The sequence below is a fragment of the Lissotriton helveticus genome, chromosome 3_1 (genome assembly GCF_964261635.1).
Source record: "Lissotriton helveticus chromosome 3_1, aLisHel1.1, whole genome shotgun sequence".
NCBI classification, from domain to species: Eukaryota; Metazoa; Chordata; class Amphibia; order Caudata; family Salamandridae; genus Lissotriton; species Lissotriton helveticus.
Window position 1 is genome coordinate 1,111,253,527 of NC_136061.1, and position 26,323 is coordinate 1,111,279,849.

At 42.8% G+C, this 26,323-nt stretch overlaps 1 protein-coding gene across 1 annotated transcript in view; it reads right to left on the bottom strand.

Annotated features, from left to right (window-relative positions):
- The window catches only part of GALNT5 (polypeptide N-acetylgalactosaminyltransferase 5), a 249,518-nt gene that overhangs the window by 12,387 nt on the left and 210,808 nt on the right, over positions 1-26,323 (bottom strand). Inside the window, exon 8 of the mRNA XM_078681713.1 lies at positions 6,979-7,059. Coding sequence (XP_078537839.1) covers positions 6,979-7,059 — 81 coding nt within the window. The remainder of the gene's footprint in view (positions 1-6,978; positions 7,060-26,323) is intronic.

Here is a 26,323-nt window from a genome sequence, read left to right on the forward strand (position 1 = left end):
CTTCATGCCAAAGCCAAATTTGAAATGATTGTGGGGGACTGCACCATAGGCCTGCGATCCTCCTGCTAGGGGGGGGGGGGAAGGCTCCGCTGACTCGCGCGGATTGCAGCTGGAGAAGAGAATATGGCGCCCTTCCCCCAGGCGAGCAATGGCACTTACCACAGAAAACTTCATGTCTTCCCTTCGAGAGTTCAGGCAACATTTGTGGTCTGACATTAAAGCGGATACGGTGGCCTCTTTCGACTCATTCCGCCCAGAGGTGCCCATCCAAGCGGATGTGGACTCAGTGGGTACACGTGACCTTGACCTTGAAGTGAAATACCAGGAATTAACTGAACGTATCAAGCCCCTGGAAGAAGGCTCAGAACAACTACGTAGTCAGTTGCGTGCGACCTCACTCAAATACGCAGATTTAGAAAATCGCTCACAACGCAACAACATTCGAGTTCGAGGATTAGAGGAGGAATGTGAGGCCTCGGACTGTGAGACATTCATGGTGGGCCTCTTCTCCTCAGCTCTGTGAGAGGATGGCCCGGAAATCCGGCTGGAGAGAGTCCACAGAGTGGGGTCGCGCCTGCCAGGGGAGAACCAACGACCTTCCGATATTCTGGCAAAATTCAGTTCATTCAAAGTGAAGGAAATGGTCCTACAAAAGGCGAGGGCACGGACAAGATTACCTTTCAGAATGCCACATGTATTCTTTACTAAGATGTGGCCCAGGCCACGCTCCTGCAACGCCAGCAGTTCTGCCCGGTCACAGATTTCCTCCGAGACAAGAAAATTAGATACCGGTGGACATACTCTTTCGGGATTACTTTCCAGTGGAACAACAAGCACCACCACTGTGTAGAGTTCTCAGAGGTGGCGGACCTGCTGGGTTTGGAGCTTGCAGCGCCTTCAAGGGACTCTGGAGGTGAACGACAGCAAGACTGTCATGGAGAAGGCCAATAACAACGAATGGGAAAACAGAACGTGAAAACTCCGGACTGAATCCAGTGTTCAATCGTTACCAAAGGACGATGGTGCTCGTTTCGGAAGGCTAGGGGAGTAATTGGAGAGTTGGATGGAGCGAAAGACATGCAGTCTACAAGACTTGGGGGGTTTAAGACCTGATTCTTTTTCCTCTAGGTGGACCTGAATCAGCTACGTACGGCTCTCAGAACCAAGTGTCAGGGCGTTTGTGGCTCTGCATAGAGTGACTCAAGACCCTCCAGTACTGCGGTAAAGAGAGAGCATATTGGGAGAGTGGATGAAGCGGATGACTTGCATGCACCTGGACACAACTGGCAGTTCTCATGCCACCACCTGGGATGCTTTCAATGCGCTATCAGAGGGAAATGCATCAAATTGGCTACTACCCTGAAAAATCAGCAATGGGAAGAGCGTCTCATGCTAGAAAAAGAACTGCAGTCTGCTGAGCATACACGCAAGACCAACACTTTGGCGCTGAGGAAAGTTACAGCCCTTAAAGGGAAATTACAGGCCATTTACACCAACAGTGCGGAAAAAACTATTCTACGCTTACAGGCCACGGGCTATGAGGGAGGATACAAAGTGGGGTCACTCCTTGCACACAAACTACGGGTCAAACAGGAAAGGGAAGACATAAAACTTATTGTAGATGACGCAAGGGTTTCATATAAAACAGAAGAGGGGAACGCGCAAGCCTTTGAAAACTTCTATTGTAATCTCTACACCTCAAAATACCCGCGGGCACAGGAGCAAGTAAGTTACCTGGACTCTTTAGTTCTCCCCCAGGTCTCGGAGTCAGTGAATGAAGATCTGGCCAACTCCATTACCCCATAGGAGGTACAAAAGACGATTGTTGCTCTTAAATTACAGAAGGCACCGGGGCCAGACGGGTTTACTGCACATTTTTACTGTACCTTTGTACCAGAACTTGCCCCCTTTTTAACTACCTTATTTAATGTCATCAGTTCTACACAACAGGTCACCCCCTCTATGGGAGAGACAATTGTGGCAGTGATTCCCAAACCGGGCAAGGCCCCTACAGCCTGTTCCTCATACCGCCCTATCGCCCTCTTATATCTTGATGCCAAAATCTACTCAAAAATCTTAGCCACCCGCCTCAAATAATTGCTCCCAGGCCTTATCGACCCGGATCAATCAGGTTTCATCAAGGGGAGGCAGACTCATGATAACCTGGGACGTATCATCCACATAATAGAGAAGGCTCGAAGGAAGGACATCCCGGCGGCTCTTCTCACACTTGATGCAGAGAAAGCATTTGACCGCGTCGAGTGGATGTTCTTGTTCCGAGCCCTTAGACGCTATAGCTTTCATGAGGCTTTCATAGGAATGATACGTGCAAATTATCACTCACCTAGATCCCAGGTCCTGGTCAACAGTGTTGCTTCCCTCTTTTTTAACGGGGCTCGTGGGACAAGGCAGGGGTGCCCATTGTCCCCCCTCCTTTTTGCCTTAAGCATAGAACCCTTGGCGCATAACATTAGGAACAACCCAGACATAACAGGGTAAGAGTCGGCACCGATGAGCATAAGATATTGCTCTTTGCAGACCATGTGCTCCTTCCGATCACGAAGCCAGCATCCAACATTGCGGCTATCCAGGGGGAACTTGCCCGGTTTGAACGAGCAGCGGGATTTAAAATTAACCTGCCCAAGTCCTTCTTACTTAATCTGAACCTGTCTTCGGGTAGAGGTGGCAGGTGGAGAGAGCTTCACCATTCTCATGCACAACTAAAGAGATTACCTATCTAGGAGTTAAGCTCACCCCCCTCATTTCATTTCAGATCTCTACAAGGCTAACTTTCCCCCACTTAAGCGTCAATTAAAGAGTGACTTAGGCAGATGGAGTGCTGCATATATCTCGTAGTTGGCCAGGATAAATGCCATCAAGAAGAACGCACTCCCTCGCCTGTTTTATCTCCCCCAGGGGCTACCCATCCCCTTAGAACAAGGTCTCTCCAAAGACCTGCGAAAAATGATCTCTAAGTTCATTTTGCAGGGTAAGAGGGCCTGCTTGCCCTATTGCTTGCTCCAGCTCAACAGGGAGTAATCACACAGTGGTCGCTGCGTGCCTCTGAGAAACACTAGCTGCATATGGACAGGCAGATCATGGGATGCACCATATGGGATCGGTTATAGAGGCCCAGGCATGACAACCCCGTAAAATGCATATATCAGCACACCTATATCCACTACACTATGGGTCTGGGACAATCTCACCAGGAAATTACACCTGACCACCTTCCCATCGCCACACACACCCATACATTTTAATGCTGCATTCTCCCCTCGCAGCTAGAGGGACCCTTCGTGGCTTGGCGGGAGGGAGGTGCCTTATGATTTCTCATCTATTACATAAGGGAGAGGTCCTCACCTTCCAGGAATGCATGAAACAATTTTGTGATGCAACCCCTGATGCGGCAGGCCGCCACCAGAGACCTGCTCCCCATAGAGAAGTTTGCCTAATCAGGATCTAGTTCCAAGGGATGCATTTCCTATCTATATGCTCTCATACAGGCTCTAACTCCCCGGTCCACCCCACGATACAAAGGCTTCTGGGATACAGAGATGGGTACTCAGCTAGGGGACAAACAATGGGAGTGTCTGAATAACGATATAACAAACTTCAATCGCTCAGTGTACCTAAGGGAGGCGCATTACAAAATTCTGTATGATTGGTACTTATACACCCCAGAAACTACACAGGATCTTCCCAACACCCCAGCTAGATGTTGGCGAGGTTGCGGCCTACTGAGAGACTTCCGGCATATCTGGTGGGACTGCCCTTTCATTCAACCCTTTTGGAAGGAGATCCTGTCCCAAATTAAGCTCATATTAGGCTACCCGATTCCTCAAACACTGGAACACACTTTGCTGGGGGCAAGAAACCCAACTCTGAAACGCCACACGCAGAGGGATCCATCCATTGTGTGGCTATGCTTCGGTGCAGCCAAAGTGGCAGTTGCGGCCGCATGGAAAAAATAAGAGGTACCATCGCTGACTCAATGGCATGCGAGGCAATGGAAGGCGCTAGCGCTCGAATGCATGGCAGACATAATGGATGATACCAGGAAAGGCTTTGACTACATATGGTTCCCATTGGTGAGTTATCTATCAGAGGGGCTTCCTCGGACGGCATGCTCCTCAAGGCCACAGAATTATAGCTGCGCGTGGGTCGCTCAGAGGCTGCCTCAACAGGGACCTAGACGATCAACCCACCTTGTCCATTCTACTATTCTTTGCACTATGACATCAAAGTTTTGTTGAAGATTTTTTATGTTAGATATTGTAAGTTTCCTTTATAAGTTCCTCTCCCTGGAGGGTGAGATGATAGCAACCTGTACAATACTAACTGCAACAAATTGCATATGTCATTATCAAAATGCTTTCTTGCCACAGAACTCGTGAACAAGGTGTAACTCACATGTGATATCTGTAACTCTTGTCTCTTTTCTTTTTATGGCAGTTGTTGCTTATGTGAAGCATTTCAATCATAACAAAATAATAATAAACAGAAATTGAAGCCCAAAACTTCAGATTTTGTGGTATTTTTGCAGTGGGCAAAAAATGTGCCTGTCACAAAAATATTATTAAAAATATTAATGGTCTGTGCTCTGTCACTTCTGGAGACTGTGCTATGTCACAGTCTTTAACTTTGCAAAGTCTCCAGCAGCACAGTGCTTGTTACCGGAGGGTGTCTAATGCCAAAGAGAGTAGAATACAATATGACTGCTTCTCTTTTTGGCATCAGACAATCTGTGTGTGCAGGACAGCTTGGTTGGGTGGGGGAGCAGCTGGGGTTGAGGGTATATATAACAAGAAGACAAAATAGGAGAAGAGATGGGGGAGGTTAGGGGTTATTAGGAGACAAGAGGGGGTTGGTGGCGAGGAGTGCAGTGGCGTGCAGGAGAGCCTTTCAATGGCCTGCAGAGTCCACAGGGGGAATACAAACATATGAGGCGGCTGCAGGCTAAACAAACAGAAGGGGGCTCAGCATTTTAAAGGCAGGCAACTGAGGAAGCTAACACCTCTCCTACCTGCTGACATGTTGCTCACCCTCTTTTTACTGTCTCAGCAGAACACAGAGCCAGTAAAGAGAGAGTGAACGCCGTTTTGTTTTTATAAGCATATTTTGCGGGCAACGTTGTTAAAATCATGGGATTTTGACAAAAGTGCAGAATTTGCGATTTTTGGGCAAACCGAAAAATCACAATATCCTGTTGGGCTGAATGGGGGGACTGGAATTCGGGGGGGAGGGTTAGGGCGAATGTGGGAGTTTTGTGTGCTTCCTCTGTGCTGTGCGGTGAAGGGGAGTTGCATACAGCAATTGGCCTGAGGCTTTTCTATCTTGAGAGCCAGGGAGGTCGAATGGCCAAGGGAAGTACTGGGCCTGCTTATGGGGATCGTAGTCTGCTCCCCTTTGCATGTTTTGGGTTAGGTGGGGGCCCAGTCCGCCTCAGGCCTCTACCCATTGGTTTGCATGTGTTGGGTGTGTACTCACACTGAAGCCGGCAGCTTTAAGGGTGAGAGAAGTAAGGAGGCCTGTTTGTGGAGAGTTTTGTATGCTCTTTCAGGTGCTGCAAGGGTCAACAAGAGCTGGTCTGAAGAGCTGGTCTGAGCTCCTTACCTCAGTCCCTGCAGGGGTCAATGCACACCAAGTGAAGGTGAACCTAGAATTACTGTGTCTAGCATTTACAGACCTTGGATTACTGTGTCCAGAATGTGTGGACTCTGTAATTCCAGATCCAGAGACGCCAGCCCACTGTGTGGTATGCGGTGGAATTTCACCCAGAGTTACCACTACAGGGGGAATACTGCCACTTCTAATGTGGGCCCACGTGTCGACATTTATGTTTGGCAACTTCAAACAGTCCTGACTTTACAAACAACAGCACATTGCACTCAGGGACTTGTAGTTTTAACATTATAATAAAAGGTTTACAAATCCCAGCACTTAGGCTGTTGATGTGGCACATTCTTTGAGGTCACTTTGCATATATATACAGTGTAACACATATAAAACAAGATCATCAGTCTGAGTGAAATTTACCCTTATTCCCTTACTGCGCATAGGACTTTTACCTCACGCTAAACTAAATTGAATGAGATCCCTGCTGGTAGTGTGATGACGGTACATAATCAGGATACCACTTTTACAACTAGGAGCTTTGATTTAACAATTTAATTAATATATCAAGCAAGACACCTTAAGCTATCCAAAAACAGGCAAAAGAATGCAAATTAATAAATCTGGACTGGAAATGTTACTCATTTCATACTCAAAACAAGTTGACAGTTTTGACCACCCTGTGCATATTACCACAATTCTAACCGACATCAGGTGAGGGCCCTGCGTTACAGGATCAGGGGAGTCCATTGACTGGGCAGCAGGAAGAGGTAACCCAGGTTCCAGAGGGACTAGAAGTCCTGAAATCCTTTACGCAGTTTCCACTTTAAGAAACAGAATTCAAAGCTAGATCTAGGACTGGAAGGCTCCTGGATTATCGACTCATACCTGATATTAGGCAATCTAAGAGGTCTGGGTGTGGCTCACTTGTGCTGCCTTCCCAATGCTGCTGTGATAACACCTGTAACTCAGGAGTCTTTCTTCAGCTCCCGCTTGCAGGGGGCACAATTGGGCTGACCTATCACTTGGGCTGAGGCTAATCTAGCAAACCCTAGGTGTGCATCAAATTCAGAAAAAACATGAATTATTCACTTGACCTTCCACTTTTAAGAAACCCCTTTCCTCAGAAACTGCAACATACCTTCTTCTTTCTTCTAATGGCTATACATTCATTGTTCTAACAGCAAAATTGTAGAATAATTGGAAATATTTTAAAGCATCAAGAGGTCAAACCACTTCACAAGCTTAATAATAATTCCATACATATTAAAAAAATCTGAATAAAACACATCAGTGAACATATCTCAATGGCCTGCACATGGCAATTTTTGAGATAGAAATGAAGAGGTTTAAACATCTTACCTCATTGTCAGCACTACATGTTTCAAAAAAGAGTGTTGAGTTTTTAATAGCAAGGCATTTTCCCAAGCCTACATTTTGAAACTGAAAGAAACCAAGATATTTTGTTAGAGACATATTTCTTTTCTCAATGACACAATGCATATTGCGACAAGGTAACTAGCAGGAGCAAAGTAAACCCTCTTTTTCATCATCTGGAGCAAGGATCTACTTGTAGGCCACCTGAGGCTGCCAAAATGCTCTGGGCTAACCCATAGGCGCTTGGCAAGGTATGCCTCATCTTAACAACTTTTGGGTCCCCAGGTAAGACATATTTTGGAGACCACTATTTTGATCAATGATATTACACATGTTCTTCTAGTTCAATCAGGTGAGATACCAAAGAATATTACATTTTAGAAATGAGGTCACACAAAAACAGGTGAAATATGTCTTGCCCAGGGCCCTAAAAATCCTTAAGATGACCATGGCTATAGAGAGAAAGAGTAAAAGGTACTGGTAGGCAGAGAGTGGGAGAGAGGCAGTGATAGAGAAATAGAAAGAGGCAAGATTGGGAAAGAAATATCACTTTCCTAGGGGACTCCTTTGAAGTAGGGACAGAAGCAATTGCCCACTTTAAGAAACCTAAAATATCCCTGGTCAAGATTAAGTGAAATAAAAGCACCGGCTTGGTTCTCACGTAGAAGAGACACTGAGCGTCTTTACTTCTTTGGGGTTGGGAGCTATCGTCCACATGCCTGATGTTGTTGCTGGCAGCAGGCCAGTTTTGGTATACAAACCTTTCACCTACAAATTATTGATTTCAAACAACACTATGAACCCCCATAATGCATTAGACTGGAAACAAATGGGCAGTTTACTAACTTTTGGCACAATGCAGCGCAGCAACTAAGGGGCATATTTACAAGGGCTTTATCTCCGCTTTTTTGTCTTAAAATGCTGAAAAAAGCGGAGATAAAACCAGCGCCCTATTTACAAAAGGGTGCTAACATGCATATTCGTATGTTAGCACCCTTTTTCCCAATGCCTCCATTTGCATCTCCAATGAGATGCAAAGTGGACGTTACTGGACGTACCCCGGATGGACTACCTTGCAAATATTCCTGAAGTTTACATCGCAATATTTACAAGGCAGACCACATGATTTTAGCACACTTTAGATTTTGGCGAAATCTAACGTCTGCTAAAATCCTGACTTAGCCATGCCTAACATAGGGGGTCGATTATGTTGATATGACCCTGTGGGTCGTATCAGCAAGGTTATCACCGTTTTGCAGGGAACATCACTGAAAAAACAGCGATGTCCCTGGAAAAGGGCGATAACCTCGCTGGAATTTTTATTGACCTGGAGAAATGCGTTGTTAATAACGCGCTACCAGGGCGATAAATTCCAGAGATAGCCTGCGATAATATTATTATCGCTAAGCACGGCCAGCGATAATTATCGCCGGCCGTTGATAATATGCCCCTAAATTTGTACCAACGCACACACTTTTCCACCATGGTGTAAGGATGTTTGAGTTTGTCAAGCAGAGGTTTTGTATACTGGAAGTGGAACCTAAAATCCTTTTAAATGTATTTTGTGTGTTTGAGGGTGCTGTTATACGACAGCCTGTGTATATATGAGCATGTGTTCCTGTTTGTATGTGTGAGCCTGTGTGTGCATGTGTGAGTGACAGGTAGTGAGTGAAAATTAATAAGAATGGGAATTTGTAAGCGAGTATGATTTAGACAAAACGAGTGAGAATGAGAGATTGAGAGACAAAGTGACTGCACAGGAGCGAGAGTGAGCAAATTAAACCAAATAAGAATGAGGGAGTTAGTGTAATACTGGGTGCTGAAGTGTGAGAAATAATGAGTGTGAGTGAGAATGAGTGCCCACAGAACCTCATGTTGAAGATTTACACTGTTCAATTCCTTGACATCTTTAAGAAGGAGACAGCACTGTTGTGTAGCATTTTAGAATATGAACGATATTACGATTCATGCCCTTATATAGGTACAATTCACCTAGCCCTTATATAGGCATAGAAATCATGCCCATGTTTGGAAATAACTCATCCAGTCCAAATACAGGCATAGCTACTTCCAGGAGTTACAAAAAGCCACAACAATTTCTTGGAAAACTCTGCTTCAGCAGTCAGGGACATCCCCTTTCTTGAATATTGATTTGTTCCAGAAATCATGGAGTTTTCATAGAACGACCATTCCCTTGGGGTTCTTTGGTGACGTTATTATGTCCAACTTTACGTCAAACTAGGCACCTTCAAGGCATAAATATGCCTACACTTGCCCTAGCAAACACACGGTGGTTCAGGAGCAGCTCGACTATCTACTTGCTCGACGCAGCTCGCTACAGCAAGTGCCGAAGGAAGCCGACCCTCCAGCTGACGCACTGACAGAGATGTTGCCTTTCTCTCGCTGAGAATCCAGCTCCAGTGTTTCCAAGCTCCCATCGCGGGGTGTTGGGAAATTGAGTCCCGAGCAGAGATACCAGACCTCCGACATTCTAAAACCAAGGTACGGAGCTGATTAGACCCTAAGAGAAATCTTGGATAGATTCTTGCCAAAGAAACTAAACCTATGCTACACCATACTTACTTCTTCCCTCGTACTAGACTTAGGTTAGGTACATTGGGTTAGACGTATTTTAGAAGCACCAGTTGAGTAATTTTTTATCTTTGTTATTTATGTATGTATTTTATGGATTAGAAACCATACTATGCTTTTACAGTATTATTTTATAATACTCTTCTTGCTGTGCACATTATACTTTACAGCCAGTATTACGATTGTAGCAGTTCATTTCTTTTGCATGAGAAAGAAGATTGTTCAATAAAGCCTTTTATTGAAAATGTCCGTCTCTCTATTTCTCTGCACCTCTGATGAAACAATGCATGCACGATTGACTGAGTAAAAAATCTATCTATTGTTTCCACGACTCTGAAGATACGTTTTATCTTGTGGAAACAAAGTTGTCATGTTTAAGCGGTTGTCAGAAACGAATCCCTTCTTGTGTATTCGAGAAAGCTTCTAGTGACCTCTGAGCTAGCAGGCACTCACAATTAAGTCTAATATATTCGATAGAGACCTAGTCGACATAAGCCCAACGTCAAATCTATAGGTTATGTTATTCCAATGCACAGATCCTATTGGGAATATAGGAACTACACTACATGGCGCCCAACGTTTGGTAAGGCACTAATTTAACTCTAGATACTAGAGTAACTCAGTTGTGCTTTTCACAGAGACCCGTTTTTCCCGTAAAATACTCCAATAGACGTCTGGAGTGGGTAAAAGGATAAAATATCCGCCATAACTGAGTAGGGAAAAAATCTTATGTGTTAGTTTTTGGTTTGTTCAACGTTGAAGGATACAGTGTTCCAAAATATTGAGCACCTTATCTTTGTTTCCTTGAAACTTGCTCTGCAAACTTTCGGTTAACAAAATGTCGGATAGCGATACCGAGAACGGTAGACCCACAAGAACCGGTGGAACTGCAACTGCAAACCAACCGGGTTTAGACGTTACTGGTTTACAAGAAACTGACCCGGATACAATAATCTTCCCGGAAAATTTAAGGAAAACCATCACTATAAAGCTTATAACAAATGGCCTATCTTCGAGAGGTGGTAGGGTAATTTTTGTCATAGAGGCACATGAATATCGGCCGACAGAGGTATTCTATTCTTGGATTGTTTTTCCTGAAGCAAATGCAGTATCACGTGTGTTTCACTTCTACAAAGTAGAGGATAATCCAATGGAGTACGTTCCTTTCGAGGACATTGAAATTCCACTAACTTACCAAGAGGATCATCTCTGGTTGAAAGGCACCCTACAACATCAAAATCACATTACCAGGCTTGGTCAACTAGGTAGACCAGGAGCAACATGGCCGGTACTAGCCAGCTATACACCACATCCTGCCATTGAAGAAATGTCAGGTCCAGAACTATTAGTTCAACTAAAACAATTAATAAAAATACATAGACAATTGGTTCAATATGTCATGCAGACTCTAACCGTCCAACCTCCTATAAGGATTCCACAGCACACCCCTCACCAGGGGAACACAAATTAAATCTCACCGCAGACTATACAATCAGTCATTGGTAAATTGCCCGCAAAAAGGGAACAAATTCCATTTTGGTTAGCTCAAAAAATTACTCAAAAGAGGCAGTATTTCCAGATAGTACACCTCATGAGAAACACTGGATTTTAACAATCTGCTTATCAATGGGGATCGCACCACACCTGGAGGACTGCGACACTTGGGGTACAGTCTTTGCTGCAATCTACACAAAAACACATGGTGTTCCGTCTATGGCGGTAACACCAAACAACCTAAAACAGATTCAAAATTAATACGGGGCAGAGCCTGCTCTGAATCTGGGTAAGACATTACTGAAAGATTTCAAAAAGGTCTCAGCTATAATATTAGCTAATATTAAAGGTGAAGCAGCACCTTTGGCGATCTGCCCAAAAATAAGAGAAATAGATATAAATGAGCAACCATATGAATTGGCCAGAATGATTGAAAAATCCTATGAAGAACTAGGTAGAGATAGTTTGAGTGGGAAACCAGTTAAGCCCCAACTAACAGAGTCCTGAAAAGGTCTTCATTAAAAACACTCTCACTACTCCTAAAAAGAAGTGGGAGAATACTAAAGAAACTTCTAAAGAGAAGTGTTCTCAATCCCGAGGTAGGTCTCTTCAAAAGAAGCCCTCTGAAAAGAGGTATAACCTCAGGAACAGAGATAATTTGAGAATACCTGATAGATATCAAAAAACTGATACATGTTCCTCTTGTACCTTTCAGACTTCCTCACAGAAATCGGAAAGAAGAGGACAGTCAGAACAGAAAGAAGAACTCGTGAAGTCCAAAGCTGATCAAAACGTTCCAAAAAATAAGAAAACCCAATTCACCAAAAAGAAGGTAGCAGGTCTAAAAATCAGACATGCCGAGGATCTTGAGGACACAACTCAAGATCAAGAACGGGGAGTGGACCCAGACAATGCTGGACAGCGCAGCAGAAGTTACCATAGCTCGCAAGATCTTGAAGGATCATCTGGAGACAGTGGACTTGAATGAGTACATTCAAGTTGAAACTGCTGACACCAGGGTTAGCGTACCGCATAAGTTATATGAAGTAACACTCCAGATGGAGGGGGACATAACTAGGAAAATAAGAGCACTCTTTTGGGAGAAGCTCTCTAAGGGTTATGACATTCTTCTAGCTGAAAAAGACTGGCCAACAAAATTTGTAAGGGAGTGCCCACATGGCGAAGACGTCATTATGCCAGCCTTCTCCAATCATATTCCAATTCACTTAAAATACACCTATGCCAGAAAAAGGGCTGTAGCCCAGGTTCCAGCATTATACAAAAATCACGTAGGAAGGTATGAGGATTCTCCTCATCATGAAATCCAGTTAAAAACACAACCAACCACACAGAGTCAGTATCCAGTTGAGCAAGAAGCTAAAAAAACAGGTCAGGGAGATCTTAGATCAACTTGAATACCAAGGGGTGATTGAAACATGCACCACATCAATGAACAATCCTTTGTTTCCTGTCTCCAAACCAGACAATACATATCGTCTAGTTTTGGACTACAGACACTTAAACTGTTGTTGCAAAACATTTGCAGTACAAAATGCACACAGTGCAGCATTGATGAATAACATTGTGCGCAAAAAATATAAAACCACATTAGCTATCTCAAACGGTTTCTTCTGTCAAAACATTGCACCTGAAAACAGGTACTTGACCGCTTTCTCAATTATGGGGACGCTGCCTCCCTTCTGTCGACTCCCCCAGGGATTTAAGAATAGTCTGGGGTTATTTTCAGCCAGAGTAACATAGTTACTACAAATGTATGATGATGAGGCATTATCTTATGTCCATGACATCTATCTAACAGACGATGACTTGGACAGGCACTTGAATAGAGTGAATACCATAATACTTGGCTTCACATCTGAAGGGTATAAATTCAACTTTAAAAAATCAAGAATTGCCCACCTCAATGTCCAATTCTTAGGATACGAAATTTCGAATGAAGGCAAAAGCCTGGCACCGAAATGTTTAGTAAAGTGTGCGCTGGTCCAGAAAAACTTAGTCAATTCTAGGTTTCCTGAATTTTGGAAGAACTTACATTCTAAATTACGCAGAAAGGTTTAAACCTCACTACGATTTAATCAAACCTGATTTCAAACAAACTAATTGGACTCAAAAACACACAGAAATTTTGCGTTCAGTGCAAACAGACATGTTAGCAACAACACATTTACAGACACGCGTAAACTTACGCGACCTTGTAATCCAAATCATCCCAGGAAGATGTGGATTCATGAAGGAGAAAAAGTACCAATTGCTTATAAATCACACCTGTACACATAACCTGAAATGAGATTCACTTCAACAGAAAAAATTCTGACAGTGGTTCAAACTGCAGTAGCAAAAGAGAGCGCTCTCGCACAGGGTAAACGCATAATGGTCGTTACTCCTGTACCTGCCTTATCGGCAGTCACAAAAGCGAGCATTCCAAATCCAAAGGCTTTACATCCGAGATGGATACAATGGGTTAACTCTCTTGCTGCAACAGACGTTGGATACGTTTTTGACCACTATTTGAAAACACAAGAATTTCTCCAATACGAACAAGAATGTCCTCTCCCCACTGAGATTCTGCCTCTAGAACAGGATAAATGAATGTATAATCTATACAGACGGATTAGCACAGCCCGCAATTGGGGGTAAACAAGCTTATAGTGCTGCTTGCGCGATTGTTAAAGGTCGCTGGCGCGATGGTAAATTCCGACCTATGGTCACAAAAACTCAATCTCGCGGAGCTGTACAGCTCAGCGAGCTGAACTACAAGCTTTCAAGATGGTGCTTGAAAATACCGATCGCGAATTACCCACACTCATAGTGTGCGATTCGTATTACTGCGTTCAATCTTACAATGAATACCTGCAGAACTGGGTTAAAAAAGATTTCAAAGACGCAAAAGGTGGCACAATCAAGAATAAGTTGCTTTGGGAACAAGTAGTTCAATTACAAAAAGAACTACAAAAGACTTACATGATCCATACACTGAGTCATCAGCGTAATGCCGTTCATTTGCAGGGAATTAATTGGCTGATGAAGCCGCAAAGGCAGCTGTGCAAACGGCTTCCGTAGCTGTAATCACTCATTCAAAAACAAACACAAATAGCGAAATAATGCAGGCTGTCACCGCTTCCATCAAAAACAGCGGTAAAACCTTACCAAAAGGCTTTCCACTCAAGTACTCATATATAACTGATGCGAATAATGTTCCTTTTGCTCGAATCCCTGGAGAGGGGTATAGGGTAATTCCAAACATGGAACATAGATTAGGACTAATCTTAGCAGAACAAGAAGGGCTCGCCTCTGCACATGCAGGTGTTTCTGCCACAGTGTCATTATTAAAGCAAAGATACTAGTGGCCGCACATGAGGAAACAGACCAGACACTATGTTTTGGAATGTGAAATCTGCCAAAAGATGAAAGTTTCAACAGTGAAACACCTGGCGCAGACGCCCCGTACTAATTTCAGATAAACCATTAGCGTGTGTTTGCCTGGACCACTGTGGTCCCTTACAGGGGGATGGCAACTATAAATATATAATGGTTGCAGTGGATTCCTACTCTAGATTAATTTGGATGTGGCCTCAGCGCTCGGCTGACGCTCGAACTGTTATAAAAGATTTGCTAGTCTTTATTGGCACATACGTAATCGGCACGCTACATTCTGACCAGGTTCCAGCGTTTAGCACTAGAGCTTACAAGGAGGCCATGGCCAATTTGGGCGTTGCATTGCGGTATTCGAGTCCATTCCATTCTGAGGGAAATTCTGTAGTGGAAAGAAAAAAACGGGAAAAAGCAATCTATAACAGCTAGGGTATTAGGTTCGGGTGACGGGTGGGTCAAACATCTAATAAGTGTCCAACGTAGTTTAAACAATCTGCCAAGATATTCTCTGGGTGGAATCACTCCATATGAAATCCTTTTTGGTACTAGAATACTTATCGAGGACCTCGATCGTCACACTTCAGTGGTAATACAAAAACCCTTTGATATCAAAGACCGTTTGGCTGTTTTGCAGGACTTAAATGAAACAAGAAGAAGTCTAAGCAACACATTGCAGAGGCCAATGACCACTGAAGAAAACCACCTGTCCCAGCAAGGCCTGTCTGGATTCCAAAGTTGGGGGATCTAGTCAGAGAAAAGATCGCGGACAAAAAGGAATTTGGGCCTTCTTACAGAAAACCAGTACCTGTCCTAGCAATCCACGGATCAAGAACAGTGTTACTGCCGCCCCTTGCTGGAAGAAAAGAGAACAGGTTTGTATCCATTGACCTGGTAAAACCACATCAAGTGGCCAATAATAAGTAGTAGGCCGAGTGGACTCCAAAGATGTAGCAGAAGACCAAATCTTGCTACTATCCAAGAGGTTCGAACTGAGAGACTCATCACCTTTGAAGAATCTGCAGTAAGAAAAGAAGGACTATGCAACAAACCCATGGAACTTGTGCCTCTTGAGACCCAAATAGCAGTTCGTCAAGACACTCAGTTCTACAATGAAATAGCAGATGACTATACTAACATGACAGGGGATCAAGCAGCTCCAGAGATTTCAAGTAATCCTGATGCAAGACCAACAATTGACACAACTGCCTCTGGCTATTTCATCAACTTTGATAAGTTTTCTGAGGATCCCAGTGAGCCCAAAACAAAACCAGCAAAAACAACCTTTAAAGAACAAGTAACAGAACTTTTCTATCAAATTGAAAAGACTTATCTGGTTTCACCATGGATTGAATTTTGGATTGTACTAGGCATACTTTTTCTCCTACTTTGGCTAATCCTTGTATTAAGTTTGGGAATGCTGATAAATGGAAGATATTGTAAAAGGGACTCAGCAAGTAAGAACATCAACTTGCTCCTCAAGCCACACAAATCATCCCATCGTGAACAAAGAGACTTGACACCAGTGAACATCACAGCCATTCCTATACCTGATGGTATAGCATGGGCCAGAACTGATTATGATATTTATGGCCCTGCAGAGCTGTTGAAGATTCTACATGAATTCAAGGTTTCCTTGAATGACTTTGTTTTACCCAGCACATTTTCTGATGATTGGGACTTTGAGACTATTAATAATATGATGTCAGACTTAAAAATGTCGGCACAATTACAAAACATGAGTACTTAGAAGGTTCATCAGATTATGAACAAATGTACTGTTATAATCATTATGGTCATCATTATTTGCACAAATCTGCAAGCCCTGGAAATGTTTATACTTTCAATCAATGGGAACATTGTCCTACGCCACCAAAGGGTAGCTCAAAAACATTTTACGAAACATTTCAATACTTCTCAGGTTTCAATACCACCAATCCGGAAATGTTTTACTTTAGAAATGTTAATAAGACAGGAAAGAAAAGTATGTTGACTAATACTAAGCAAATTTATTCTGCAGCCTTTTATGCTCAATTGTCCTCATTAGGTTTTGACTTTGGAGTAATAACATTGAAACAAAAACTGTCTGCGGTTCAAAAGACTGGCAGGTGCTGGGAATAGAAGCTTTATATAGAGCCTGCATGATCCCTGAACAAATAATGTTTTTTGAATGACACCATTCAACAGACATCCTGTCTTGGTCCGTCCATGGAACACGGCGACCGGGAACCTACGGAGGAGGGACTCTGGCTATCAGACTTAGCCTTTAAACGACCTACGAAGATTCTCACACTCAGAATCCACTTGTCCACTGTCGAGTCCCCTCCCGGTACGGCTTTGTCACACACACGTGCATAGTCTCCTCGAATTCAGACGAGCAACATTTTGTTTGTTTATTTTCACCCTACTGGTGCAAGATACATTTGTAAAACCCGGAACCAGGGTCGTGATCGCTTAAACATTTTGGCATACTCGCCAATTTCTCTGGATACCATATCAACTTTGGTCAAATCGCGCATCCAACCGTGGATGCCTGAAGCTATCTAATAGCCCTGAAGAGTCGTGTTGACTCCACTTTAACACGATGAAACACGTGTCGGCTGAGCTTGGATCCCATTAAATTTCGTTGAAAGAACTTGAACACAGAGATCTGCTGCTTTCTTTCCTATGTATTGCAACTGTTTTTTTTTCTTCCAATTTACACTGTCTTTGTGGCTGCGAGAGCTTTGCTGTTTTCAGACATCCTGTCTTGGCCTAGCCAAGATAAAAGATTTGAACAAACCGTCCACACCTACACCTGATAATAGAAACCTTTCAGAGGGAGGGATCGACGTAAAATCACTTTTACTTAAAAACAGAACTAATCCTGATTAGAAAAAAATGGTTAGTCTGGCCCACAGACACAAATAACTGTCAAGATAGATTCCTGAATAAGGCACAAGGGTTCACAGTAACTAGGCCAGATCCAAGATATGTCTAGAGACAACATCCAGGGATAGTAACAACATACAGTGTAGGTAAACTGTACCTTGAGTGGCTACAAAAATCTACACTTACAGAGGTTAAACAACACTTATCTTTACTTAAAGATACGTTGATTTAAGGGACTTCTTACAAGGTCCTGCAAAACGACGTAATAAACGTTTCATATACGCAGGTATATATGCCATTTATAATGAAGCTTGGAAAGCGACACAAGCAGAGACTGCAGAAAGAAGACGAGAAATTGATCGCATTCATTTAGAGAAAGCTCTCTCTGTAGTTGACAATGGGTTAACGACTCTGTCATCCAGAATTTATTCTTTGGACACCATAGTATCCTCTGCCATAGACATAATGGAACAGGACTTGCTCATGCTACAGCATAGACAGTCACAATTACGTTCTATAATGCTTTTAGGATGGACATTGCAAAATCTTCATTCTGGATACGTGCCATGGCGCCTAATCAACACCACGTCATTGTTTTCTGTATTTAACCTTACAGATAAGCAAATCACTCTGGCACAAAGAGGAGCAGACTATACAGTGCTGAGCATTGAAAAACTGGAAAGATTACCATTAACTGTTTCTGAGAAGTCAGCAACGGAATGGATAATACATGGAACAATCACTCTGCCTGTCACGATTTCCCACTTTCAAGATTGTTTAAAACATATACCAGCGGGCGTGTATGAAAGGTTGGGTAAGGAATACATACGGTCAACCTGGGAATTACCATACACACACAGATGTTGGAGTGGGGTAAAGCAGTATTTCTTAGTGGTACACACTGTAAAAACGCACTAAGCGGTACACTTCTATGTCAGGGTATTAATTTACATGGAGCCTGCGACGGTTCTTCGTCCAATTTATCCTGCCACCCGCAAGGTTCTCCGGCAGCAGTGATAGATCCAATTTTTAAGCAGCTTTCAAATGGGAGCTACATAATGTTGAATGATCACAGCTGTTGTGGAATGATGCCAGGCCTAGCCTATCTCGTAACTGTGTAAGCCAGGGTCACTTGTTGAATGCAAGTATTGTTTCCTATAGCTAAGACAGACGGGTAGTCGCCGTTATGGCCTTCCCTGAACATCTCTTCTATTCGAATTGATACTTTAAGCAGAATGAAAGCCATTCTTTTACAAAAAACTGTGCCACTGACCTCGTCCAAAGAGACGTATGATCTGCAAGTTGCAAGGTCCTCTGCAGAGATGCATGCCCTTTTATCCTCAAACTGTCCAATACATTTCGCAGAAATGTTAGGTCTTATCTTAAACATGTCTGATACCAGTGGTATTGTACATGTATTTAAGACAATTTTTTTCTGGACTGTTAGCAGCTTTTGAAGCAGTCTTAGGCATTTTTCCAAACTTCGTGCACTCTGTGTTTGGCGACCTGCCTCTCATTTTGAGACTCGTAGCAGGTATACTAATCTTATTTCTCCTGCTCCGATATGGCAAGTCTGGTTACCAGCATTGACGCCCAGATTACCATAGAGAACACTCTCCTGGCAATGAAGTGTCATGAGCGCATGATTCAGATCTTGGGCTTAGCTTGTTTGAGAGATCTGAATACCACATGGTTCCTGTCCTTCAGACCAATCTGGCAAGATTGCATCTTACCTGTTCTACGATGCCTGCTATGTGGAGAAGAATGCGTGCTAGACATCTGTCTAACACTTCCATCAGCACTGCCAACGGATGTTGATACTTTGCTTGGTTCGGTAACGGCTCATGCATTGTGTTGTCCCCAGCAACTACCAATCCTGATGACGGCATTCATTGAGGTCTCACATAGGCAATGAGCTGACGGTGAGATACGTGGATCAACAGGCACACAGGTGCCATCACCATCTACTGCAAACATTGCTAACGCGGCTGACACTGACGGCGATGCTTCACATTTTTGTGCAATCAATTTACTTAATGAAGTAGTCCAACTTTCACCCACTGTGGTAGACGATTTCTTTGCCAGCTTAGAAGATTTGATGTTTTCTCCTAACAACGAAAATGACTTTTGAAGTAAGAGCACACAGCGTTCTACGGGACTCTGTATTCGACCTTCATTTTTCAAAACAAAAACTTTCAACTTCAGAACTCTATTTTTCTACGATTAGACTTTTTCCAAAATTAGATTTTTTTTTGGCACCAAGTAATCTGCTTAAAGTAGAACTATTCTTAGAGAACAAGAATTCTTTGACACGCTTCCAAATGACAATATTTGACCTTGTCCACAACCGAAAACAGTTTATATATTCTGTCATGGTATGGTCTCGATTTTTGTTCTGTATTTGTTATTTCATGATTCATTCAAATAGAATTTCCGATGTCATACTATATGCTTTGAATGAAAACATTGTTTTTAAAAATGCGTACAGCACAAATGCTCATTTTCGTGTACAACCATTTTGAATGCATTTTATGTATTTTGGGAGGGATCTTTACACATCATGCTTTAGATATGTTTGCATATGCTTAGAAGTTAGTAATGTCGAAAATAATAAAGTGGAGTGGGTATTGTGTAGCATTTTAGAATGTGAACGAAATTACTGATTCTTGCCCTTATATAGGTACAATTCAACTTGCCCTTATATAGGTATAGAAATCATGTCCATGTTTAGACATTACCCATCCAGTCCAAATACAGGCATAGCTACTTCCACTAGTTCCAAAAAGCCACAACGATTTCTTGGAAAACTCGGCTTCAGCAGTCAGGAACATCCCCTTTCTTGAATATTGATTTGTCCTAGAAATCATGGAGTTTTCAAAGAACGACCATTCCCTTGGGGTTCTTTGGTGACGTTATTATGTCCACCTTTACGTAAAACTAGGCACCTTCAAGGTATAAATATGCCTGCATTTGCCCTAGCAAACACACAGTGGTTCAGGAGCAGTTTGACTATCTACTTGCCCGACGCAGCTCGCTACAGCAAGTGCCGAAGGAAGCTGACCCTCCAGCTGAAGCACTGACAGAGAGGCTGCCTTTCTCTCGCTGAGATTCCAGCTCCAGTGTTTCCAAGCTCCCCTCGCGGGGTGTTGGAAAATCGAGTCCCGAGACAGAGATACCAGACCTCCGACATTCTAAAACCAAGGTACGGAGCTGATTAGACCCTAAGAGAAATCTTGGATAGATTCTTGGCAAAGCAACGAAACCTATGCTACACCATACTTATTTCTTCCCTCGTACTAGACTTAGGTTAGGTACATTGAGGTAGGTGTATTTTAGAAGCACCAGAGTACTTTTTCGTCTTTGTTATTTATGTATGTATTTTATGGCTTAGAAACCATACCATGCTTTTACAGTATTATTTTATAATACTCTTCTTGCTGTACGCATTATACTTTACAGCCAGTATTACGATTGTAGCAGGTAATTTCTTTTGCATGAGAAACAAGACTGTTCAATAAAGCCTTTTAGTGAAAACGCCCGTCTCTCTATTTCTCTGCACCTCTGATGAAACGAAGCATGCACGATTGACTGAGTAAAATATCTATCTATTGTTTCCACGACTCTGAAGATACGTTTTATCTTGGGGAAACAAAGTTGTCATGTTCATGCAGTTGTCAGAAACTAATCCCTTCTTGTGTATTCGAGAAAGTTTCTAGTGACCTCTGAGCTAGTTGGCATTCACAATTAAGTCTAATATATTCGATAGAGACCTAGTCAACATGTGTCCTATATAAAATCTATAGGATATATTATTCCAATGCGCAGAGCCTATTGGGAATATGGGAACTACACTACAGCACCACTGCACAGGACCATGGGGAGTGGTTGCAGAGAGCGTTGCAGGCGACATCCGTTGAATCATGCACCTTCCTCTATTGGGTCTGTTGCATGGATTCTCCTATTGGATTTTTTAATCTATTGACCCTTTGACTTTGCATGCATCGTACTTCACAGTTTCTCTTCTTTATTCACTTTACACTGCTCGCTCACTCGTGTTTATTGACCACTTGATAACATTCACGCTTCTCTGTTAAGACACTGCAGGAAACTTTAAAATGGGCACCTCTCGTACGAGGGTTGCCGTTTGGGCTGTGTGTTGTATTTTAATTGCATTTGTTGTCCGCAGTCGCACTTTTCCACTGTTCCCTACCCTTTTATAATGTGGATGCGTGTATATCCTTTCAATTAGGAGTGGTTGCTAGGTGATTGTCTTTCAGTCGGGTTACTGCTGTCCTCTCTCCTGGCTCAATCATGCTTTACATTACTCTTATGTGTTGCTTTGCTTTCTTAACGGTTATGGGGTGTAACTTGTCTTTTTGGGGAAAAAGGTCAACTAGTAATCTGTCTACTTGCTGTCCACCATCCTATATTTTTACTTGGCTCTTTAGTACTTTGTTCCCTTTGATGCACTTGTTTATGCTATGTAGATAATGTCTATTTATAATTCAAATCTTATATGTATTGACCACCTTGATTGTTTTTTTATGGATTTTATAAGGCTGCATTTTTAAGTCAAGTGTGGAAAGGGTTGTGAGCAAGTGTTCCTCCTTTTCAATGGAATGTATGTTATTTGAAGAGTAATTCCTTATTCAGATGACACTCATAGGTCGAGTAATTATTCCAGGATCCGACATGAGACGCTCGACTTCTTGATTACTAAATATTGGATGTTAAAATGCCTCATCATTAATTTAAACATGTATGGATTTATCGTTGATCCTAAGATGTGGAAACATTATGACTAGCCTTGAGAAAGCCCTGGCTCTATTAGCCATATGGGGGCTGCTCGCTTTTCCCCTAACATTTGTCTAATGAAAATTATAACAAGTGAAATGAATTAAATAAAATGTTGACTAAAAATACATTTTTTCACTCAAATTACTTAAGACCTATGAGTGGCATTTGAATAAGGAATTACCCTTCAATAACATACATTTCATTGAAAAGGAGGAACACTGGCTCAAGACCCTTTCCTCACTTGCTTACTTAAGGCTGTTAAGGTCCAGAGACTTGAGCAAAACTTCCTCCGAAAACCTTAGGGATTCATATCCAGAATCAGGATCTCTGGGCCGTTCAATATCTTGTCTCAACTGCATTGTTAAGTGAAGCCAGAGCCTGCGGTGAAGCGCTGCTCTGGGGATCTGTTGTAGGTAGCGTATGGAGGAGACGCCCCGCCCATATTTTTTATTGGCTTTTGTCTTTGTCCTTTGTAAATGCTGGTGTCTGATTCCATAATACTCTTATTAGTCCCTCCTTAGTACTGGCCCCTTTACTTCGGTTCTTACACAGTAAGCACTATATTCTTTATTGAGTTTGTCCTACTTAAGTCAGGACGACGTGCTTTGTTTGCAATAAGCACGCTGTGCACGCTTTCACTTTCGGAGCTGACGGGATACTCACAACCGCTTGTCCAAATGTATTTTCAGTGCCGCACACTACTCGCGGGATGCCCGGGAATCTGCACAGCCGAGTTGACTTTAATATTATTTGGGGATGTGGAGGAGGCCGGGTGCTAGGACTGCTCCGCTGCCATCGATGTTGCTATCACATTGACCTACCATCACGTGACTACAACATTGTGCCGGACGGTGGGTATGCTTATATGTTTCAATTTGACACAGGCAGCTTGCCGTTCCTCGCAGCGCTCCCTGCGCCTTTCATCATGCAGCTGCTGCCCCGCAACGGGACGGCTGCTGGAGACTCGTCATCGCTTAGGCCACAACCACTGACGCTCAGGCCTGTAATATCCATCCTTCTTAAACATAGCCCATTTTAGGGTGTCAGCCTGCACCTAGCTCCCTGCTCTCCTCAAGGATGGGCTGAGCTGTGCTCGGCATAGCTGACACTGATGTGATGGTAACCACTTACCGCAGACTGATGGCGAGCATTGACCATGAGGAACAGGCTGAGAATAGAGCCTACATCTGATTATTGATCTCACCAAGGACCCAGGGCACTGAGACTCAGTGGCATTGGAGTTCTTGAAGTTATCAGCGGTGGGGGTAGCATTGGAGGCCCATGGCTGAGGGCATTGCTCAGGCAGCGTGAGGCACTGGACTGCAGCCAGTTGCAGTTGCTCCTTCATGTTTTACCGTCAAAAAAACTCCTGCTCTCTCAGCTACGGTGGGTTTACCTGAACTTAAGTGACAACAAAAGTTCAGTTGTAACTCCGACAGACAGAATTGTACGCTGAGCAGCCTGTGCTTGTAGTCTAGACCCTTAGGATGTGATTGCATTCATAATTTAAAAACATCTTGAATGAATCATCGTTATTCAAAGTACCAACATCTATGACATATGGGAGTCTCGGAGACCCATTAACACATTTTGCCGCTGTGGGGTGTTATAATTTTTCGTAGGCCACTGCTAGCTTGTGGCGCTGATGACGTAACTTTGAAGCTGCCTCCAGGAAACCAGATACTTCCATTATAGCAAATTTAATTGCCTGCTGCCTTTGTAGTGTGTGTGAACAGGGATGTATGTATAGTAGCGTACTAAAAATCGCTTAATTTTATGGTGCGTATTTGTATTCTGCATTTTTATTACTATTTATTCAAAGGTATTTATTGTTTTAGTTGAAAATGTTAAGTGAATTTAATTCACTTAATTTCAGTGGCCAATTAAAGCACTTGCACTTAGTACAATGGTACTTGCATGAGCATCTTTATCTGTAGGTGCTACATTTGTTCATACGATAATGCAGCCTGGTTGGCTTATCGGTCAGTCTGAAAGTTGTCTTTTAAACAGGATCACAAGCACCTGGGTGTTGTTTTACCAGGTGTGCCGGGGTCCACTACTAAAGGAACACACCTTGAATATTGTTTGGGTGCTAGTAGGTAACAACAGGTTTCAGATGTGACTAAGAAGCAGCATATTAGAATGTGGAGAGCTGCATCAGCTTTTTATATGTGCAGACCCTGCTTCCAAGTATGCTTGCTTGAGAGAAAACGTTAACACTTCATCTATGCTTTAAATATCACAACACGAATCCCAATTTTTTTTAGAGTGTGGCCCTGCAGTTTACAGACAGATAAAGAAACGGTTAGATTGCAAACAGGGCCGGACTGGGAACCACAACCGGCCCTGGCAAAGTACTCGGCCGTCCCCCCCTCCCCACTCGGGGGGGGGGGGGGGTTAGAGGTGCCGCCGAGCTCGGTTTTCGGACGATTTTGGTACAGGGTGGATTTTGCAGCTATGCTGCAAAAATGGGCCTTTAACGAAAACGGCCCCCAGGGGCTCAAAACTGGCCCCCACCCATGCGGAGCACTTGCAGAAAGATGTAGCGAAGGTATGAAGTGATGGGGAAAAGATCTGGATTGCTAAGAGGGGGTATTATGAAAGTGTTAGGTGGAAAAATAGAGAGTCATGAGATAGGAATGGGAAAAGTAAAGATTATGAAGCAGAGGCAGGAGTAAGCTCTTGGCGAATATAGCGGTAGCATTTTAGAGGGAAAGCGTTGTTTAAAAGGGTAATTGGAAAATATGGTATGTATCTGCTTGCCGGAAATGTTTAAGTGAACTAGAGGGTTTAAAACCGTATGCTACTTGTAATTTCTTTTAATTTTAGTTAACCCCTGAAGAAGGGCTTTTTCAATAGCCCAAAATGCATTGGGTACAATATCAACCAGCTACTGAGGATGTTTTTTTATGTGTTTTGGCGTGTCTGGAAAAAGGCCCAGATGGGCATATGCACGGCATGAGAAGCTGTAAAACCCATGCGCATCTCACGTGTGAAAAAAGCAAAGAAAATAAACCAAGTTTGATAAAAAGTTGGAGGACTTTGACTAATCATTGTTAAAATTCAAGAAAGTTAAACAGTGGGTTTATTCCCTTTTCAAAGCTGTGCACCGTGTTCAGAGTGATAACGTTCTCCAATTGCTTTTGATGTTTCATTAAATGGCGTGACACGAGGGTGGATCACGCGTCCCAGGGAGCACGCAAAATGGATAATTCATGAAGATAATGGACCAATATGTAAAAAGTGTAAAATGAAGGTGTGCACTGCAACTCTTGTGAGGTCTGTGATTATCCCAAGCATTTTATCAATGTGCATTTCAGTTTAGTGGCTGATGCCATTAATAATTACTTTACTGCTTTTACTCATGCTTCTATAATTAAAAAATATATATGTATGATAATCACCGGAAATCTTTGGGTCTTCCATGTGTTGTGGTGATTACCGTCACATAGGGATGTCAATGTGCTGAAAATATATGTGACCGAGGCTACATTACAGTAGTGTGCGATAATGTCACTCATCGCTAAACACATATAAGGTCCTGAAGGCGAGACCGATTGTATTGCAAATGCTTGTTGTTTATGCTATGTAGACTTTGTCTAAGCTTGCACCTTGTGTTTGAAATTTATATGTATTGACCCCCCTATTGTCTTATTTATGGATTTTTATAAGGTAACACTTGCACTTATATATTGTTTCTCCCTGCAATAAGTAGGGTGCAGGTTTGCCCCTTTGTATGAGACAGTTTGCTAGGGGGTATTTTTAAGCCAGGCTAACGCCACCCCCTACCCTGTTCCATATAGGGTTATTGCTATTTTTGTATGACACCATTATGCTTCTGTCATGTTTTATCCTGTATTTTACAACATCAGGAGGGGTTATATGGGTGAAGGAATTCTGTTCCTTAGTTGCTTTATATAAAAGAAAGAGGCAGAATACAATGGTATGTTTAATTCTGTTGAATAATCTCTGGTTATGGTTGTTAATGATTCAAGCTAGTTTTTGGTTGATTGAGTGAGAATGAGTGTGACTGATAGTGACTAGATGTGAGTGAGAATGATTGAGTCAGAGTGAAAGACAATAAGAGTGAATGCAATTTAGTGTAAGAATGAGTGAGTAAGCATTAGAATGAGAGTGTGAATGAGTGAAAGAGGAGTGACAATAAAAGTGGATGCAAGGGAGTGAG